The sequence below is a fragment of the Panthera pardus genome, unplaced genomic scaffold, assembly GCF_024362965.1.
Source record: "Panthera pardus isolate Hobbes unplaced genomic scaffold, ASM2436296v1 HiC_scaffold_4, whole genome shotgun sequence".
In the NCBI taxonomy this organism is placed as follows: domain Eukaryota; kingdom Metazoa; phylum Chordata; class Mammalia; order Carnivora; family Felidae; genus Panthera; species Panthera pardus.
The window spans coordinates 14,921,147-14,942,953 of record NW_026526969.1 but is presented as its reverse complement, the minus strand read 5'-3'; the positions used below and the strand labels follow the sequence as shown (position 1 = coordinate 14,942,953).

At 52.6% G+C, this 21,807-nt stretch overlaps 1 protein-coding gene across 3 annotated transcripts in view; it reads right to left on the bottom strand.

Moving 5' to 3' along the window:
* Nucleotides 1-21,343, bottom strand: part of LOC109251119 (basic proline-rich protein-like) — a 36,231-nt gene extending 14,888 nt beyond the window's left edge. For 2 of the 3 annotated variants that reach the window (XM_053893898.1, XM_053893897.1), the window contains exons 1-2: nt 21,138-21,343; nt 20,729-20,874 (exon numbers count right to left, since the gene is read on the bottom strand). In XM_053893898.1, the coding sequence (XP_053749873.1) occupies nt 20,729-20,874; nt 21,138-21,320 (329 nt within the window). In that variant the 5' untranslated portion in view covers nt 21,321-21,343. Of the gene's footprint in view, nt 1-20,728; nt 20,924-21,137 lie in introns of all 3 variants that reach the window. The other variant, XR_008419118.1, reaches the window with a different exon arrangement.
* Nucleotides 21,344-21,807: the final 464 nt, after the last annotated feature.

Sequence of the window (21,807 nt, the reverse complement as noted above, 5' to 3'; positions counted from 1 at the left end):
GATGCTTAACTGACTGAGCCACCCAGGTGCCCCAGAATTAATCTAATTTTGCAAAGGTAGTGGGTTAATCACTTATAAAACTGGTATGAAGGGTAAAAGACAAAAGTAAAGGATACACACAATAATTTATTAAGGGATACACAATATAAAAAGATGTAAATTGTGATATCAAACACATAAAAATATTGGGGCAAGTAAAAATGTAGGGCTGTAGAATGCATTCACACTTACGTTGTTATCGACTTAGAATAGACTGCTATAAATATGTCATTTTATGTATTCCTCATGGTAACCACAGAGCAAAAACCTATAGTAGATTCACAAAAGGAAAAGAAAAAGGGATGTAAGCATGAAACTACAAAAAATCATCAGATCACAAAGGGAGAGAGCAAGAGAAGATAGGAACAGAGGAACTACAAAACAGCCAGAAAACAATTAACAAAATACCAATAAGTACACACCTATCAGTACTTACTTTAAATGTCAATGGACTAAATTTTCCAATAAAAAGTCACAGAGTAGCTGAATGGATTTAACAACAACAACAACAACAACAACAACAACAACAACAACAACAAGACCCATCTACGCACTGCCTACAGAAGACTCACTTCAGATGTAAGGACACATAGAGACTAAAAGTGAAGGAATGGAAAAAGATATTCCATGCAATGGAAACAAAAAGAAAGCTGGGGTAGCTACAACTCATATCAGACAAATAGACTTTAAAACAAAGACTGTAGGGGTGCCTGAGTAGCTCAGTCACTTGGGTGGCTGACTGGCTCATGTCATGATCTCACAGCTCGTGAGTTCGAGCCCTGCATTGGGCTCTGTGCTGACAGCTCGGAGACTGGAGCCTGCTTCAGATCCTGTGCCTCCTTCTCTCTCTCTGCCCCTCCCCTGCTCATACTCTTTATCTCTCTCTCTCTCTCTCTCTCTCTCTCAAAAATAAACATTAAAAAAAAGACTATAATAAAAGACAAAGAAGGGCACTACATAATGATAAAAAGGTCAATCCAACAAGAGGATGTAACAATTGTAAATGTTATGCACCCAACATAGGAGGAGCACAGAAGTATATAAAAGAAGTACTAACAGATCAAAAGAGAGAAATAGATAGAATACAATAATAGTAGGGGACTTTAATACACTTACATCAATGGCTAGATCATCCAGACAGAAAAATCAATAGAGAAACACTGGCCAGGAAATGTTGGGCTGACATGTTAGACCAGATGGACTTGATAGATACGTACAGAACATTCTACCCGAAAGCTATGGAATACACATTCTTCTCAAGCACACATGCAACATTTTCCAAGATAAATCACCTGTTGGGCCACAAAACAAGTCTTAATAAGTTGAAGAAAACTTAAATCAAATCAAGAAGCTTCTGACCATAGTGGTAGGAAACTAGAAATCAATTATAAGAAAACTGGAAAATTCACAAATCCATGGAGATTAGACAACATTTTACTGAACAGTGAATGGGTCAAAGAAGAGATCAAACAAGAAATGAAAAATGCGTTGAGATGAATGAAAATGGAAATAGAACATCCCAGAATTTACAGGATGCAGCAAAAGCAGATCTAAGAAATTCCGGTGATAAATGCTGACTTCAAGAAATGAAAAAACTCAAATAAACAACCTAACTCTGCACCTCAAAGAACTAGAAAAGAAGAACAAACAAAACCCCAAGTTAGTAAAAGGGAGGAAATAATCATAATCAGAGGGGAAATAAATGAAATAGAGACTAAAAAGACAATAGAAAAGGTCAGTGAAACTAACAGCTGTTTTGTTAAAAGGTAAACAAAAGTGTCAAACCTTTAGCTAGACTCACCAAGAAAAAAAGAGAGGACTCAAATAAATAAAATCAGAAATAAAAGATGTTACACCTTATACACAAATACAAAGGCTCATAAGACACTACTAAGAAAAATTATATGCCAACACATTACACAACCTAGAAGAAATGGATAAACTCCTAGAAATGTACAACCTACCAAGACTAAATCATGGAGAAATAGAAAATCTGAACAGACTGATTACTACTAGTAAGGAGGTAGAATCCGTAATCCAAAGCTTTCCAACAAGCAAAAGTCCAGGACCATATGGCCTCACTGGTCAATTCTATGAAATGGTAAAAAAAAATTAATACCAATTCTTCTCACACTCTTCAAAAAAAAAAAAACCAAAACATAAGAGGGGAGAACACTTCCAAACTCATTGTACGAGACCAGTATACAACTCTGATGCCAAAACCAGACAAGGACACCACAAGAAAAGAGAACTACAGGCCAATATCCCTGACGGACATGCATGCAAAACTCCTCAAAAAACTGCTGGCAGAACGAATTCGACAATACATTAGAAGGATCATACACCATTGTCACGGGGGATTTATTCCAGGGGTGCAAGGATGGTTCAACATCCACATCGGTCAACGTGATGCACATTAACAAGGAAGGATAAAAATATTTTGATCATCTCAGTGAAAAAGCATTTGACAAAAGTCACCATCTATGATTCAAAAAAAAAAAAACAACTTTCAACAAAGTGCAAATAGAGGGGATCTTTCTTGACATAATAAAGACTGTAGATGAGAAGCCCACATCTAGCGTCACACTCAATGGTTACAAGCTGAAAGCTCTTCCTCTAAGATCAGGAACAAGACAAGGATGTCCGCTGTCACCACTTTTATCCAACACAGTGTGGGAAGTCCTAGCCACGGCAGTTAGGCAAGGAAAAGAAAATGTGCCCAAATCAGAAAGAAAGAAGTGTCACTGTGTGTAGACGACACGATATTATGTAGAGAAAACCATGAAGACGCCACCAAAAAACCATCAGAACCGATCAGTTACTTCAGTAAAGTCACAGCATACAAAATTAAAGTACAAAATCGGCTGCATTTCTATACGCCAACAATAAACTCTTAGAAAGAGAAATTAAGAAGACAGTCCCCTTTACAATTGCATGAAAAGGAATAAAATACCTAGGAATAAATTTAACCAGGGTGGTGAAAGACCTGTACACTGAACACTACGACATCGATGGAAGAAACAAGACAGACGGGAAGACGGTCCGTGCTCATGGACTGGAGGAACCAATGTGCTCAAAATGTCCATACTACACAAAGCAACCTACAGATTCAATGCAATCCCTAAAGAAATTCCACAGAATTCCATTTTTTCACGGAAATAGAACAAGCAATCCTAAAATTTGTATGGAACCAGAAAAGATCTCAAATACCAAACAAATCAATCTCCAGAAAGAAGAACAAAGCTGGAGGCATCACGTCCCCTGATTTCAAACTATATTATAAAGTTACAGGAATCAAAACGGTATGGTACCGGCACAAAAAACCAGACACATAGATCAGTGGAACAGATTAGAAAACCCAGAAATAAACCCATGCATATAGGGTCAATTAATTTACAATAAAGGAGCCAAGAACATATGATAGGAGAGGGGCAGTCTCTTCAATAAATGGTGATGGGAAAACTGAAGTCACACGCAAAAGAAACGGGTCCACTTTCTCCCACCACATACACACAGATCAATGCAAAATGGACTGAAGACTTGAATGTTAAGACTTGAAACCATAAAACTCCTAGAAGAAAACACAGGTGGTAAGCTTCTTGACATCAGTCCTGCTGCTGTGTTTTGTTTTTTTTTTTTTTTTTTAACGTCAGAAGCAAAGGCAATACAAGCAAAAACAAAGCAGTGGGACAGCATCCACCTGCAAAGCTTCTGCCCGGCACAGAAAACCATCCACAAAATGAAAAGACAACCCGTTGGAATGGGAGAAAATATTTTCAAATCAGATCTCTGAGAGGGGGCTAATGTCCAAAATATATAAAGAACTCCTACAACTCAACAGCAAAACAAAAACAAAAACAAAAACCAACAATCCCATTTAAAAACGAGTAGAAGACGCAGAGCAGGTATTTTCAAAGAAGACATCCAGGTGGCAAACAGGTACAGAAAAAGGTGCTCAACAGCAGTTATCGATCATCAGGGAAATGCCAATCAGGACCACAGTGAGAGGCCACCTCACACCTGACAGAATGGCTAAACCAACGACAAAGAAATAAGAGATGTTGGCGAGGATGTGGAGAAAAAGGAACCCCTGTGCACTGTTGGTGGGAATGCAGACTGGTACAGCCACTCTGGAAGACAGTATGGAGGGTCCTCACAAAATTAGACATAGAATTACCCTACGTTCAGCAATTTCACTTCTGGATATTTACCCAAAGGAAAGAAAAACACTAACTTGAAGACATATCTGCACCCCCATGTTCACTGCGACATTATTTACAAGGGACAAAACACAGAAGTAGTCAAGTTTCCATAAATGGATGAGTGGATATAGGAAGCAAAAAACGTGGCATAGACACACTCCAAAATATCAGCCTCAAAAAAGGAAATCTTGCCATTTGTGACAACATAGCTGGGCCTCAAGGGCATGATGCTACGTGAAATAAGAGAAAAACAGACAGTGTATGCTCTCATTTCTATGTGGAATCAAAAAAGAAAACAAAACCATATGCTCATACAGAGAAAAGACTGGTGGTTGCCAGAGGTGGGGGTTGGGGGTGGCCAAAATGGGTGCAAGGGTCAAAACATACAAACTTTCAATTATAAAATAAGTAAGTCCTGGGATGTAATATGCACCATGTAACATGCGTGATGACTATAGTTAATATACCATGTAACATATTTGGAAGTTGCTCAGACAGCTGATCTTAAAAGTCCTCATCACCAGAAACAATTTTTGTAACTATGTGTTGTGATGGATGTTAACTAGACTTACAGAGGGGATCATCTCACAGTATCTACAAATACTGAACCATCATGTGCCACATCTGAGACTAATATATGTCAGTTACATCTCAGTTTAAAAAAAAATATTTTCAGTCTACATTCTTCCTTCTCCTCTTCTGGCACAAGTGTTAGATCTTTTGTTGTTGTTCACAGATTCCCAGAAGTCTTTTCATTTATTTCCAGTCTGTTTTCTCTCTGTTGTTCAGATAGGGACATTTCTATAATAGGTCTTCAAGTTTATGGATTTTTTTTCTGTTGTCTCCAAATGACTATTCAATTTGTCCAGTAAATTTTTAGTTTTGATGCTTGAATTTTTCAGTTCTATAATTTCCATTTTATTTTTTATATCTTTTTATATCTTTCTTTTTCATATGTTTCAAGAGTGTTTGTAATTACTTGTTGAAACATTCTTTATGGTTGTTCTGGTTCTGGGGATGATGAGTGGGTTTTATTGTGTGCACACCATTGTTGCTCTTTAAAAGCTTCTCTCTGGGGCACCTGGGTGGCTCAGTCGGTTAAGCGTCCGACTTCAGCTCAGGTCACGATCTCACGGTCCGTGAGTTCGAGCCCCGCGTCGGGCTCTGGGTTGATGGCTCAGAGCCTGGAGCCTGCTTCCGATTCTGTGTCTCCCTCTCTCTCTGCCCCTCCCCCGTTCATGCTCTGTCTCTCTCTGTCTCAAAAATAAATAAACGTTTAAAAAAAAAAACAAAAAATAAATAAAAGCTTCTCTCTTTGTTTTTAAGCACAGAAAGAGCAGTGATGTTCAGACTCCTTCGTGACCGGAATACACATAGAACCCACCAGTGGTTAAAAAAAAAAAAAAAAAAAAGCCAGCATGGATAAGGACTATACACAACCAGCCTGTCCACAAGAGTTCATGTAGCCTAATGAGCAGCACTAGAAAAATATCTTCCTGAACTCTCTGAAAAAATGGGCTATAATTTTATTTTTTCATTATTAAAAAATGTTTTAATGTTATCTTATTTTTGAGAGACCGAGACAGAATGAGAGTAGGGGAGGGGCAGAGAGATAGGGAGACACAGAATCTGAAGCACAGAGCCTGGTGCACGGCTCAAACCCATGAACTGTGAGGTCATGACTTCAGCCGAAATTGGACACTTAACCGACAGAGCCACCCAGGCGCCCCTTTTTAAATTATTTTCTTAAGTTTATTTATTTTGGAGAGGGAGCGAGAGAGCGTGCACACGTGGGGCAGAGAGAGAGGGAGACAGAGGATCCCAAGCAGGCTCCACACTGTCACCACAGAGCCCGACACGGGGATTCAACTCACGAACCGTGAGCTCATGACCTGAGCTGAAATCAAGAGTTGGACGCTAACCTGACTGAGTCACCCAGGAGCCTCGAACTAGAATTTTAACTATAAATGGGTCCTTTTTCCTGTTTACCTTGGTTTTTGCCATCAGACACACGGCTCAGATTTCTGGTGGGTCTCAGCACTCTTTGTAGTTCAGAGTGACAGTTTAACAAGCTCCTTATGCTCTTTCGCACCTGGACAGAGTTTGTTAATTCGGGCAGCAAGGAGGGTGAGCTGGAAGGGCATTTTGTTGGGAGACCCCAACCGACGACACATAGATCTTTCATCTTGGGCCGGTTTCTCCAAAAGTTATCCCGTAACGTGCCGAGCGCCCACATCTGGGAGCCAAGGGAGAGGAGAGGCCGGAGTGCGACTGCCCTTTTCCAGCTCTGGTGCTCTGTGTCCAGCCCTCATCAGCGCCTGGTGTCCCTGAGCCCAAGGTCTCTGTGGATCTTCCTCTCCGGGGACGAAATTTCTGAACAAGGAAGTCACCCGGTGGCTTTCCTTCTTAAACCAATACAGTCCGTGCACCCTTTGGACCGTCAGCCCGCAGATTTGTACCGTGTGTGGTGATGGATTCTCTCCTCTCCGGTGCCCCGGGGACCCCGCACGTCCCGTGCAGTGTGAACCGTCCTTCAGAGACTTGAGGAAACAGCCACGCCAATCATCTTCTGTGGGATTTCATTCTTTCCCGCACCTTTGGCTGAGAAAGGCCGCATAGCGTTTGTGCTGTCTTGTGACAAGGGAGCGAGCGTTCGTGACCCTGTGACACTCGGCCTTGGCCACGGGCTGCCCCGCGGGGACGAGGCACGATCTTCAAGCACCTCCACGACAGGCAGCGGAAATCATCCCGAGGGCCATCCCGCAGGCCGTTCCCGTGGCTCCTGCGGTGTGAGGCCCCCCCCTCACGTGGGCAGACCCAGCCCTGTCCCGGACAGGCCAGGCCTGCCCCTGCCCCTCGATCCTGGGCGGGGTGAGGCGGGGGCAGAGCGGGGGGACAGGCACCGTCCCACGAGAAGCCTGCTTCTCTCGGGACTTCTGTGTGGTCTCCGAGCGAGGGGCTGCTCCCCCCCACCCCCCACCGACAGCGAGGCTCCCAGGGAACCCGGAGGTTCAAAGTTCCCCAGTCCATCCACTAGACGTCCCTGCCCCGGGCCTCGACCCTGACTTTTGTGTCGGAGGCCGGACAGGGCTGCGGACGGAAGACCTTCTCGTCTGGCACCACAGTGCCCTCCCGCCCCTTGCCTGACCCCCACCCCCCCCCCCCACACCGCCCCGCCACAGCTGGCCCTCTGGCCCCGTCCACAGACCACTGTGCTTCTCCAACACCGGACGAGTGCCCGGCCCGGCCGCCTCCTCCCTCTGCCCCCTGGGCTGCACTTGCGCAGCCTTGTGGACGCCCTGCCGCCCCACTTGCTCCCAGGGAGGGCTCCTGCCTGCCGCCTGCCGGACCTGAGTTCAGCGTCTGGTCCTGAGAGTCAGCAGGGCCCCCCCCCCACCGCCCCCACCGCCCCCCGCCACCATCTACCACGAGGTGATGTGGTCTGGGCTCTCTCCACACAGAGCCCGCGGCAGGAATCCCTGGCCAGCCGCGTAGGGGGTGCTCCCGGGAGGAGCCTGACGTTAAGTGAGGGCGTGGTTTCCCCCAAAGGGCAGCCCCTGCCTGGTCGTGGGGGGGGGGAGGGAGGGCTCTGCCTCACAAGCGTCACGGGAGCCGTCCGGCCCGGTGGTGAGGGCGCCGGGAGGCTGAGCGTCAGCCCCGACTGCCCCGGGCGGCGGGGGGGGGGGGGGGGGGTTCGAAGAGGGTGGCAGGTGTGACCCTTGGCATGGTGACCTGCAGCTGTGAGCAGACAGGACCCAAGGGGTCCGAACGGGCTCCTAGAGCGCCTGCCCCGCCCGCCCGTGTGCCCGCTGCACCAACTTCCATGACCCAGGGCATGGGTTTGACTTAGAAGTCTTTGAATGCTTATTTAGCAAAATGCAGCAGTCCTTTTTCTTTATAGATTCTATTTTTTTTTAACGTTTATTTGTTTTTAAGAGAGACAGAGCATGAGCGGGGGAGGGGCAGGAAGAGAGGGAGACCCAGAATCGCAAGCAGGATCCAGGCTCTGAGCTGTCGGCACAGAGCCCGACGTGGGGCTCGAACCCACGAACCATGAGATCGTGCCCTGAGCCGAAGTCGGACGCTCGACCGACTGAGCCCCCCAGGCGCCCCTGAAGATTCTATTATTATTACAAGATTACTCACGACAACCCAAAGTGGACCCACTGGACGGTCCTGTGAATCTTCTGGAACACTGGACACTGTCCATGGCTGGGGAGGCGCGAGCCCCACGGCAGTGCACGGCAGCTGCCAGCCGCAAGGGAGCCCGGGCCGCCGACCCGGACCAGCTCCGGGTGCCGCTCGCCCCTGCCACAAGTTTCCCGTCAGCTTCGAACGTTCATGTTACAGTTTTAATACTCCGGAACTTCTGCTGCTCGGGCGCGTAAAGTAGGGACCCTGGAACATTCCTTCCCGGTGGCGGACCAGATGTTCAACAGCATTCCGGAGCAATCCATCCTGCGTCCGCAGACTCGACACGCCGTCCCGCCAGCCCGAAACCCTCATCTGCGCCCGCAGCGGCCTCTGGGTCCCGAGTCCTTCGTTCAGCGGCCTGTCTGTCCCTCCCCAAACTCGTGCTGTGTTCGTTAGCTTAGACGGTGATGCGCTTTAGGATCTGCTGGGTAAGCCCCCTTCGTTATTCCTTTATGTTTTCAATTTTTCCTTGGTGGTGCTCACACCTGTATTTTTCGATGAACGTTAGAATCGCTGCTCCTACTCCAGAGGCCGGCTGGGACTTGTAGGGGATGGCTTTACATCTACAGACTAACTCGGGGGACAAGTGCGTCTTTACAGTATCAGGCCCTCCGACGCAGCGACACCACGGCCCTCCCCTTCCATTCGAAGGCTTCTCTCTGCCCTGGGGTGGAAGGTGCACGTGTGCGAGCGTGTGCGACGGGCCCGGCACCCCTTCCTGCTGGAGCCCCTCTTCCGGGGAGAGAGACGTTCCCAGGGGTACGATCCCCACCAAAGGGGTGAGGCCGTGGACGAATCCAGTCCCCTGCCAGTGATGGCCTCACGGCTCAGGCAAGATCCGCGGGTCCCTCGTGAGACTTCACGCGTGGATTCCAGGAAAGAAAGGGCTTCCTCTTCTCCGGGGTCACCCCCCACCGGAAAGAGGGGTTGGGCCTGTGGAGTCTGAGAAACTAAACGGCAAAGGACCACCGTTTCTTGAGCACTTTCCGCGTGCCGGGCGCGGTTCCCCCAATTCTCCAGAACGCACTCCGGCAGGCCCCACGATCGTCCGACGCTCAGCCCCTGTTGGACCCCGACGTTCACACCCACACTGGCGTGTGCAGCCTGCATTTCCGCTCTGAAGGCAGGCCCCACCACCCCTCCCACTCCGCATACGAGGCAACGAGCACAGTCCTGGGTCACACGGCCGGCCAGGGGCAGGGCCCGGATCCCCTTCTCAATCCGGAAAGTGGTCTGGGAGTGAGATGTCAGGAAGGACACCCCAAGGGGTGGTGGGGGGTGCAGTGAGCCCCACGCCCAGCCGGGAAGACAGCCACCCTCATTCCGTGCAGGAAGTTGGGGGGACTGTCCCTCGTCACCAGCGGGACACGTCCCTTGGGCACAGAGCCTGGAGCTCTCGGCCTTGGAGGAGGGGAAGCTGGCTCTCCTGGCCTGGATGCTCTGCCCACCCGGCCTCCCAGCTTCTGCTCGGGCTGGAGACAGCGATTCATCCCACGGGGGTCCGGGTGGCGGCCTGAGGCTGAGTGACAAGGCGGTGCCCGCGGCCCCAGGGAGGGGACCGATGAGGTTCACCTTCCCGTCCCGCACCACCCCCCTCCACCCCGTGTGAAACTCTCCTTGTGTTTCAGGTGGGCCAGTGACCGGGCTTGGCCGGCCAGAACATTCCATTCTGCCGGTGGTGCTGCGCCCAGCATGGGACACCCGCGAGGGTCATTTCTGTCACCTCTTCTATGAAATACGGCTGAGAAAATTGTTTTATTGAATTCCATATTTCCGACAACCAAGATATCATCAAGATGTGCAATTTAGGGGCGCCTGGGTGGCTCGTCGGTTGAGTGTCCGACTTTGGCTGAGGTCAGGATCTCGCGGTTTGTGGGTTCGAGCCCCACGTCCAGCTCTGTGCTGACAGCTCGGAGCGTGGAGCCTGCTTCGGATTCTGTGTCTCCCTCTCTCTCTGCCCTTCCCCGCTCACACTCTGTCTCTCGCTCCCAAAAAATAAACAAAACGTTAAAAAAAAATAAAAAAAAAAAAGACGTACAATTTAGGTGACTTCTACATTTTCTTGATGTGCTTTTCAGTTTTTATTTTTTGATATAATTGAGCGTCAAGTTAACTAAGAGCGTATACGGCGTGCTCTTGGTTTTGGGGTCGATTCCCGTGATTCTTCGCTCACATACAACACCCAGTGCTCATCCCCACAGGTGCCCTCCTCAGTGCCCGTCACCCGCTTTCCCCTCTCCCCCGCCCCCATCCGCCCTCAGTGCGTTCTCTGTGTTTAAGGGTCTCTTCTGGTTTGCCTGCCACCCTCTCCATTTGTAACTGTTTTCTCCCCTTCCCCTCCCCCAAGGTCTTCGGTGAAGTTTCTCAAGATCCACATGAGTGAACACATATCATATCCGTCCTTCTCTGACTGACTGGCTTCACTCAGCGTCCACGTTGCCGCAAATGGCACGATTTCGCTCTTCCTCATTGCCGAGGAGTATTCCGTTGTATGTACAGACCACGTCTTCTGTTCTTCAGTTTTAAAACAGAAACGGGCAACGAAAAAGGAGCAATTTCAATTTTCAAAAATCAGAGTCAGGAAAATATTTCGTCGAGGAACTCAGATCTGCTCTTTAGCAAGACACAGCGCTAGACTGTCCGCGGTGAGGCGCCCTCGGTGGCAAAGGGGACTCTGCAGATGTGAGCTGGGGAGAGCGTTCTGGATGACCCAGGTGGGCTCAGTGTGGCCACGCAGATCCTTAAAAGCGGGACGGCCTCCTGCTGCGGCCAGAGAACCTGGCCGCGGAAGCGGGTCAGATGGCGACGGAGGCTCCCCCTTGTTGCTGCTCTGAGGGTGGAGGCTGGCTCCCAGCCGGGGCCCGAGGGCGGGGGGCTCTCCAGATGCAGGAAGAGCCCAGGGCGTGGGTTCGCTCCTGGAGGTTCTGGGGAGACCCCGCTCCAGGCCGCCTCCCCTCCGGCTGCAGGTGGTTTGTGGGCAGTCTTCGGGGCTCCTGGGCCGTTAGACACTCCCGTCTCTGCCGTCACCCTCCCACGGCGTCCCCCTGTGCGTCTGTCCTCCTCTTGTAAGGACACCGGTCAGACAGGGTCAGGGCCTCCCCAACAACCTCGCCTTGACCTGGTTCCGTCCTAAACCAGGCCACCTTCACAGACACCGGGGGTTAGGGCTCCAACATCCTTTGTTGGGGTGGGCACGATTCAACCCATAACACACACGTCTCAGTACAACAGTAACACTGACCGCTGGGAGGACGTTTCCTGGGAAGGATGTGTGCCGGGGGCCCTGGGAAGAAATGGAGGGGCTGGGGGATTAAGAACCACGGGGACTGTTTATGAACTTTATCATGGATTTTAAATCCTCAGCAGATCTCACCTCCCCCCAGACATCCTGGTGCTGCCCCTGGTGGGCCACCACGTCCCAGCCACAGTGACTGCTGCACGGACGAGCAACGTCCCCGGGTGTGTCTAGCGGTGGGTGGGTCTGTCCACCCCCGTGGCTGGGGCCGTGGCTCCAGCCTTCTCCTGCTGCTTCCTGGAGAGAGTGAATGGGTCACCCGGGGCAAGAGGAGCCGGGCAGGGAGGATCTGCCCCCAGCGGGACCCGGCCGTGCGCAAGCCGGTCCCCTGGCTTCCCCACGTCACTTCAGCTGGGACCCTGTTACCTCCAATGAGAGGCCCACACGCCCTCATGAACACTGACTCTGAAGATCTGTAATTTTTTCCCGAGAACTTACGCATATCTAATTTTGTGCCGTTATTATTTTGTCATTTTTTTTAAACGCCTATTTTTGAGAGAGAGAGAGACAGTGCGTGAGTGGGGAAGGGGCAGAGACAGGGGGAGACACAGAATCCGAAGCAGGCTCCAGGCTCTGAGGCATGAGCACAGAGCCCAACGTGGGGCTCGAACCCACCAACCGTGAGATCACGGCTGAGCCAAAGTCGGACATTTAACCGGCTGAGCCACCCGGGTGCCCCCCGATGACGATTTTAATGCAGCTTTTCTGATCATCCTTCCTGAGCTTAAGATGAAGAGTCTTGAATTGGACAGGAGGATATTATTTCTCTGCAGAGAAAGAGAAGCCAGAAAATACCCAAATGAGACCACGCACTCACGGGATGGTCTCAGGAGCAGCGCGGGGATGAGAGGGGCAGGGCCGGGAAACCGGAAGAAGCATCCAGAGCAATCCCAGGCTCCGAAGGGCGGACGGAACACAGACGGGAACCACGACGGGGTCTCCAGCACTTGAGAGGCGACGCCAGAGTGTGGCGCTCTGTGGGCGGGGTCCCCAAACGGTGAGGAGAAAGCAGCACAGGAAATAATGCTTGAAGAAACCACAGCCCAAACTCCTCAAATCTGGAGAAAAACGTAAGTTCACAGAGCCTGGATCTGTCCTCCCATCGTAAATCGAAATCGCAGACCCGGATGTCAAACCAAGAGCAAAGACTTTGAGAAGAAAACACACCAGAGGGTCTTCGGGAGCTCAGAATTACGTGCAAAAGCACAGTCCACACGGGAAAGGGCTGGTGACTCGGATGAACCCTGGGGATGAAACTGTCAGGGGAAGGACAGGAGCCCACAGTCTGGGAGGGGACGGGCCACTCGCAGACACAGCCAACTTGGGTCCCGAACAAAGAGCGCTCAAGGCCCGGCCGTGGGAAATCTCTCAACACGCGTGTTTGCAAAGAGGCTGGGCGGGGGGCAAACGAGCGCATCAGCCCTTTGGGAGACGCAGTCAAGGTGACCGTTGGTGCAAAACGGCGCCTCCACTCCCAACCGCAGCGTCAGCATGTCAGAAACGCGCAACGGCCCCGGAAGACGGTGATCCTACCGTGGGCACCGACCCGAGAAAGCCGAAAAGTTATGCAATTACACACTAATTACACAAATAAAAATGACACAAAAATCTGTACCTGAAAGCTTATCGTGGCTTTACTCTCCATCCCCCCAAACCCAGAAAACCCAAACGTCCTTCAGCTGGCGAGCAGGTGAACCAATGTGGTACACCCGCTCCAGGGAGCCTGCCCGGTCACAGGGAGGACACCCCCCCCCCACAAACCCGCTCCCAGAGTCGCTCTCAAAGGCGTTGCACTGAGAAAAGCCAGACCTCCAGGCTGCACACGGGGCCCCGCGATGGAATGATGCCGGGTGGCTGCCTCTGGGAATGGGGAGCCAGGCGGGTGCCGGGGTGCAGGGCAGAGGAAGCCTCGCTACAAAGGGCTGACGCCCGGGGGTTAGCAGGTTGACTTTGGGCGTGGCGACGTGACTCCGTGCATTTGCCAAATTCGTACAATCCTATGCCAGAAAAAGTGAATTTTACTGCATGTGAGCTAAAACATAAGCTTGAAAAGGAAAAGATATCTTCCAAGACAAATCCTGCTTCGGTGTATTAGCAATAACCACCAGAACCACGTGGGAAAAGAACCCATTGAAAATAATCACAGCTTTGGGGCGCCTGGGTGGCTCAGTCGGTTAGGCGGCCGACTTCGGCTCAGGTCACGATCTCGCGGTCCGTGAGTTCAAGCCCCGCGTCGGGCTCTGTGCTGACAGCTCAGAGCCTGGAGCCTGTTTCAGATTCTGTGTCTCCCTGTCTCTCTGCCCCTCCCCTGCTTGTGCTCTCTGTCTCAAAAATAAATATTTAAAAAACGCTTTTTTTCATTGTCATCAGACGATCGCAACGGCTAGACAGTCTCGGGATTGGGGTCTGCTGGCTATCTTCTTCCCTGTGTACTGGTCAGATTTTCGTTTCTTTTCTTTCCTCTCTCTTTTTAATATTTGTGTACGTATGTATGTATATATTTATTTATTTATTTAGAGAGTGAGCAGGAACCAGCAGAGGAGGGGCAGAGAGAGACGGAGGGGGGGGAGAGAGGATCCCAAGCAGGCTCTAGGCTGGCAGCGTAGAGCCCAACTCAGGGCTCGATCCCCCGAATCGTGAGATCACGACGTGACCTGAAATCAAGAGTCGAACACTTATCCAACTAGCCGCCCAGGCGCCCCTCTCGTGTCTCTTCTGAGTCTGGTAGTTCTGGACCACATCCTGGACATTTTGAGACTCTCAATCCCACCTAATGTTCTAGAGAACGTGGCTGTGGTCAACCTGGTTAGGCCCAGACCGCAGGTTCTGGCTCCTTCTGTGGGTGGCGGTTCCAAAATCTGCTCAGTTTCCAGAGCCTTCCCTGCATCGGTGGGGTCTACCTGGCTCGGGTGCCGTGGCGGGATCGGTCTGGGTTTGGGTGGTGGCTCAGGTCCCGGGCTCTCGGATAGAACCGCCTTTACACAGGTCACGTCTGCTCCGCTCACGGTCCTGCTCTGGTCATCCAGAACGGTGTCCGTCCTATTCCAGTACCCGACTAGTGGCTTGCCCCGTGTCCTGTTCGCGGGGAGGCCAAGTCCCCCCCGTCCAGTACTTCAAGAACTGCTTCGGCCGTTCCGGGCCCTTCGGTCTTCATGCGAGTTCTGGGGTCAGCGTGTCCAGTCCCACGAAAATCCCGTGGGCACGGCTAGTGAGTCACCGCCCGGTAGCGTTGCTGAGGCTCGAGGACAATTCAGTTTTCTGGGCATTTGTGTTAAGGACGGATGCTACTTTTTCCCTTACATGCTTTTCCTGTACCTGTCGAGATGACCAAAGATTTTTTTTTTTTTTTTTTATCCTTTATCCTGTAACCATGGAGAAATGCATAAATACATCCATGGTAAAGCAGGCTTTCAATCCGGGGTTAAACCAAATGGGGTGATAGTGTGCGACACAGATTTTTAGTGCTGCTCAGACGGTTTGCTAAATACGTATTTTTAGGATTTTGCATGTATATTTATCGGGGGTTGCAGCTAAGTGTGCTTTTTCTTGCCGTCCTTGTCGACGGGCATGAAGATTTTTTAACCCTCACAGAAACGGCTAGGGAATGTTCTTTTTTGTTCTCTTTTCCGAAAGACTTTGAATAAGATTGGCATCACCTGTGCCTTGAATACGTTTAGCTAGAGCCTTCCCGTAAAAAAGGCTGAGGCTAGTTTTCACATTGTGGGAAGGTTTCTAAAACACAGGAGAGTTTTGCTGTTGTTATCACACCATTCAGGTTGTGGCTCTTGCGTTTTCCCGGGAACCGGTTTCATCTGCATTTTCGAACTTGTGGGCAAAAAGATATTCGCGATCCTGCCTCGTTAACTTCGACTCTGTCCTGCCATCTGAAGCTGTGTCCTCTGTTCCAGTCCTAGCTCTTTTATTCCAATGATGATTTTAATCCATCGGTCTTGCCAGAGGCTTGTAAACTACATTAGTCTTCCCCCCAAACCAGCCTTATTTTTGTCCTTCCTCTCCTGTACCTTCATTTTCCACTTCATACATTCCCATTTCGTCGTTTCCCCTCCATTTCTCTCTTTCTTTTTTAGCTTATTTTTTTTTAATTTTTTTAACATTTATTTATTTTTGGGACAGAGAGAGACAGAGCATGAACAGGGGAGGGTCAGACAGAGAGGGAGACACAGAATCCGAAACCGGCTCCAGGCTCTGAGCCGTCAGCCCAGAGCCCGACGCGGGGCTCGAACTCACGGACCGCGAGATCGTGACCTGAGCCGAAGTCGGATGCTCAACCGACTGAGCCACCCAGGCGCCTCCGATTTAGCTTATTTTTTTTGAGAGCGAGCAAGCGAGCATGAGCAGGGGAGGGGTAGAGAGAGAAGGCGAGAGAGAATCCCAAGCGAGCTCTGCATCACCAGCACAGAGCCTGATGCAGGGCTCGATCTCACGAACTGTGAGGTCATGACCTCAGATCACGACCTGAGCCGAAATTAAGAGTCGGGTCTTTAACCGACTGAGCCACCTACGTGTCCGTTTCCCCCGTTTTCTTGGGAATTACTTGTTGTTTTTATCTACAGTTTTTTTTAATGATTTTAAGTTTATTTATTATGAGAGAGAGAGAGAGAGAGAGAGCGCGGAGGAGGGGCAGAGAGAAGAGAAGGAGAGAGAAAGAAAATCCCGAGCAAGCTCCCTGCTGTCAGCACAGAGCCTCACACAGCTTCTGTCCACCGCCCTGACCCGACGCCCCCTGGGCCTTCCTGCTTACTCGGCCTCGGCCACGGCCACGGCCACGTCTGGGCTTCCTGCCTGCGCCTCCGTGCAGCCTCCTCCAGCCTCGGACCGGCTTCCCCTGCAGCCGCCTGCCCAGCCCGCCCCGCCCCTGCTCTGCCCGCTGGGCGCCTTCCTCAGGCCTGTCTCCTCCCCCAGCTTTCTCACTTCCCGTTCAGCTGCATCTACCTGCGGTTCATTCCGTCTTTCCAAGGATTTCAAGGTTTGTTCCTGCTCGTATCCGTCCTAGTTTGTGCCTTTCTTGTCCAGTCTTTCCATTCTCCTGCGTTATGCTTTCGTGCCCCTATTTTGTGTCTTTAAACACGTTTGTCTTACCCCCTGCTTCCGCTAAGTCACATCCGGAGTCTGGACAGACCTAGTTTCTAGTGTCGTGTCCGCCTCGTCAGCATGTTGCCCGACTCCTGTAGGTGTTTTTATTTTAATTTCTAAAAAACATTTATTTTTGAGAGAGCGAGAGACAGTGTGAGCCGGGGAGGGGCAGAGAGAGAGGGAGACACAGAATCCGAAGCAGGCTCCAGGCTCTGAGCTGTCCGCACAGAGCCCGACGCGGGGCTCGAATCCGTGAACCCCGAAATCGTGACCTGAGCCAAAGTCGGATGCTCAACCGACCAAGGCCCCCAGGCGCCCCTCTTAGAGGTTCTGAGATTTGAAAAACATTTCCGATGTGTATGTGTTTCATACAAATCCCTAAATAACTAGGTTTGACCTTGACCTTGGAGCTCTCTCAGGCCTGGGCTGAGATGTGCTCCTTCAGAGAAACCCGTTTGCCTCAGGCAGACCCGTGGCGCCCGATGGGCTCATGTTAAATTAGAATTCTGACCTTGCCATTCTCGGGGTCACACAGAGAGTCTAAAATTCAGGCCGCAAACCCTCCCCAGGGCTGACCAGTGCCACGAATTCCCCAGGGATTTTAAGAAAACACCAATTTTTCCAGGACTGAAGTTGAGACAGTTTCCTAGAGAAGGATGGGAACGTTTTCTGCTTCAGTGACTCACGGAGGGTGAGGCCCGTCCTGAGTCCCGCTGTCAGGCTGGGGGTCTCTGCCCCACCCCTACCTGGGCCCCTCTGGGCACAACAGACCGCCTGTCGCCCTGGGGGACACAAGTTCAGTACCGCCCCCCCCCCCCCACCTCCTGGACTCCCATTGGACTTTGTACCCAAGACTCAGGCTCGGCCCTCCTGGGCAGGGTCTGCGGGCCGTCCTCTGGCGGGGGGGTGGCCCCAGGGTGTTCGGTCCAGCGCCTCTCACATTCTGGCTCTCGTCAGTATCTCCCGGGGTGGCCCGCAGTGTGGCGGGTGCTGGGGGGGCGGGGGCCACCCCAGAGGTGGGTGAGCACCCGGTCACGCACATGGGGACCGCCAAATCCGTGGTTCCGCATGAGGCCCACGCCCCTGCCTCAGGGGTGACATGCGAACTTGGGCGCGAGGACCATCTGGGTGGCTCGTGGAGACAGACGCTCTGCTCGCCGTCCGCATCACTCTTGGTGCCACGGAGCCAGCTCTCGAGTCCACGCGGCTCACTGATTACGTGGTTTCTATGTAAGTTCTGTCTTCCGTTTATTCCTTCTTCCTATGATCCTTTTGGGTGTGTCTGATGTGTACATTCTCGCCTTTATTATTTCTTGTTAAACAACGGGAACGTTCGGTCCTGCGCTCCTTCTGGTGGTCTCAGCTGAATCCCGAAGTGTATAAACGTGTCGCATTGTCTCCGGCCGTACAGAGTTTCAGTGTGGTTTCTCACTTCCTCTTTGGCTCAAAACTTGTGTAGGAGACTACTTTACAAGTCTAATCCTAAAATGAGGGGGCGCCCGGGGGGCTCAGTCGGTGAAGCGTCTGATTCTCGGTTTTGGCTCAGGTCGTGAGCTCAAGCCCCGTGTCGAGCTCTGTGCTGACAGCAGGGAGTCTGCTTGGGATTCTCTCTCCCTCTTTCTGTCCGTCCCCTGCTCATGCTCTCTCTCTCTCCCCCTCTCCTGCTCTCTCTCAAAATGAATAAATAAAACTTAAAAAAACAGACGTTTAAAAAAATAAAAGTCTAATCATAAAATGCGTATTAATTACAAGCCACGCTTCGGTGTCGGGATCTGGCATCGTAAGCATCGATTTGTGTGTGTGTTTCGATGTATTGCCAATCTTTCTAAACGTCACATCGGGCGAGTTCTCTGCTTGAATGAAAAGTAATTGGCATGTATGTGTCTCTTGAGTAAATCCTGATAACTACCGCGCTCAGGTTCCCCTACGTTTTCTTACCTTTGCCTCCTCGAGTGAGTCCTGCTGTGTCCCCAGCTCAGTGCCCGGAAGTTTCCAGATCGCCGCACAGGCGGGGGCAGCCGAGAGGGCCTGGGGGGCGTCCAGAGAGGAGGCCACACGGGGGTGGGGGTGCACTGGGCTGCTGCCCCCTGAGCCTCTCCCGCCCCCACCCCGACCGTGTCCCCCAGCGTGTTCGCGGCCCCCTCCCGGTGCCCCGCGTCCCGGGGGAGCACCCCTCTGCCCTCCCTGCACACTTCCCCGCCCGCCCCCCCCCCCCCCCCGTTAAAATGCCGTGTGATTTCTCTCTGACTGGACCCAGATCACAACTTGAAAAATGAGACCAAGTGGGCCCCACAGCAAGTCGCAGGACGGAGAACGTATGAGGTGCAGGGAAGGACAACAGAGAAGTCGTGAAACCAAAACCCGGATCTTTGAAAGGTCAATAAAATCAATACATCCTCAGCCCGAGGAGGAGGGGGAAATGATACATTACCAACGTCATAAATGAGACAAGGGGCCGTCTAGGGGTCACAGACAGCCTCGTGCTCACACATTCCACGTTCCTCGTGGGGCCCGGCCCCCGGCACTCGCGCAGCAGGTGCAGAGACAGGCTGGACGGTCGGACACGGAGTAAAGAACCGAGCCTCCGGGCCCGAAGGCCGCCCCGGCGCATGCCACCGGGTATTTAAGGAAGACGGGACACCGGCAGCCTGGGAAGCTCGGCACAGGCGGCGCTCAGCTTGTGAGGCCAGCGTGACTGATGCCAAATCAGGCAAAGAGGCTACAGAGAGATGGAAACTGCAGTTCACACAGACCCAAAACCTTCTGTAAAAAGTAGCAAACACAATCCGGAAACATCTAGAAAGGACGGTCTATCGGGACGGGGTGGGGTTTATTCCAGGAATAAAAAGGTTGGTTCAACGTTAAAAACAACAACAACAACAACAACAACAACAACAACAACAGCGACGTAATTGACCATGTCCACCAAGTAGAAAAACCCCCGGATTAGCTCCCCAGGTGCAGAGAAAGCACAAATGTTCATAACAGAAGCTGCAAATTACGGACTGAGGGGAAGGTGAGTCAGACTCGGGGTTCAGAACAACCGGGACCATCGCGGGTGAGGACAGGCCAGCTCCCTCCTCTTGCAAACAGCAGGGGGACACCGCCTCCCCCTCCCCTCCCCCCGGGTCACACGTGCGGCCGGTCCCAGCCGTGAACGAAGGGAGGAGAAGCGCCGTCTTGATTTGCGGACACGACTTGCGAGCACAGTGAATCCAGAAGAATCTACAAGCCGTTGGAATAACAAATTCGGCAAACCTAAGTGCCACCTCCGAGCCCCAAGGTAAAGCTGAGGTGTGAGAGGGCGGAATCCGCGGGCCCAGAACCGGGCCTCCCCCTCCGGCCCCGTGACACGTCGCGGGCAGTGTCACAGGACCACCTTCCCCATCGGCCAGTGGTCGAGGAGCCACTGGATCCCACGGAGGGAACAAGGAGCCTGCCCCTCGCCCACACGTGACCTCGATTTGGGGTGGGCCCGGCTCTCCGCGCGAAAGCTAACGCGCGGTCTCCGGGAGGAAGCTAGAAGGTGCTCAGAGCTGGGCGCGCAAGGCTTCTCGGATCCCTCGCGAAGCGCTAAGCGCTGCAGGGAACGAGGCACTTGTGGGCGCGCGAAGGAGCACGACCAGAGGGAGGCCTGCGGCCGGAGCGCCGACGGCCGGGACGGCTAGCGGCAGAAGCTTCGCGCCCGCAGTGCAGCAGGGGCTCTTACCAGTCAGCGAGGGGGGCAACAGGCCAAGCCCCGCTTCCCACGCCTGGCCGCGCGCAAGGGGCTCCGAGGCCCACCCGGTCCCCCCGCAGCCGCAAAGCTGAGCGAACCGGAGGCCGGCAGCCCTCAGATCCCGCAGGGACGCGAGCTTCCGGGGGAGACCAAGGCCCCCTCGGGAGACGGACGAGCACAACTCACCGGGGCGCCCCGGGCAGGTCCTCAGCGCGCGGGGGGTGTGGGCGGCGTGGCGAGGCCAGGGGGGGCCCCCGCCCTGGGGGCCGCACGCCCGTGAGAGCCTCGTGTCCCCGTGGGGTTTTGCGGATGGAGGGCGGGGCCCACGGATTCTGCGGGTGGAGGGCGGGGCCCGCAGGTGGAGGGAAAGGCCCACGGGTTCTGCAGGTGGAGGGAAGGGCCCATGGGTTCTGTGGGTGGAGGGCGGGGCCCGCGGGGTCTGCGGGTGGAGGGCGGGACCCTCGGTTGGAGGGAAGGGCCCACGGGTTCTGCAGGTGGAGGGCGGGGCCCACGGATTCTGCGGGTGGAGGGCGGGGCCCGTGGGAAACAGGCCGCGGCAGGCTCGCCCAGGAGCGGCCAGTTAGCGGGAGCCCACCTGGCCGGCCGCGGGGCGGGCCTTCCTTCCGGCAGGAGCGGCGGGCACCGCGCAGGGCGGCAGCGTCTGGCCCGGGAAGCCCAAATTAAAGCCGGCTGGGATAGCGCTCATGAGGGCTGCTGGGAAGGAGGGCAGACGCCACGCGTCCCTGGGGACGTGGTCACCAGGACGCTCGCTGTCCATGGATCGGAGGTGGCCTGACCCCTCCGGAGACGTGGAGACGTGGCACAGACGTGGGATGGGGCAAACGTAGTGAAATATTAATTCGAGGGCAGGAGTGTGTGTTTTTTTCCTGTCTGATTTTGTTCGTGTAAAGTCCACAAGTGGGCCGGGCCTCTCCGGGGGCGAGAGGTCACCGGCAGGGCCTGTCAGGGTCGGAAAGAGGCCATAGTGTCTGGTGTTCAGACAATGTTCCATGTTGGGGGCTGAGCGCCTGGAGGGGTCACCGAGCTGCGCTGGGATTTGTGCATCTTTTTTCATGTTTTCATGCTTCAGTGAAAACGCTCCGGAGCGGGGATAGGATGGCTGGCCTCACGGTGGAGAAGGGTCTACCTGTGACCCGTCTGCAGCCGTGGCCGGGAAGCTTCGCAGGTGCTCTCTGTTTTATTTTACTATATTTTTTATGTTTTCTTTATTTTTGAGAGAGTACCAGCAGGGGAGGGGCAGAGAG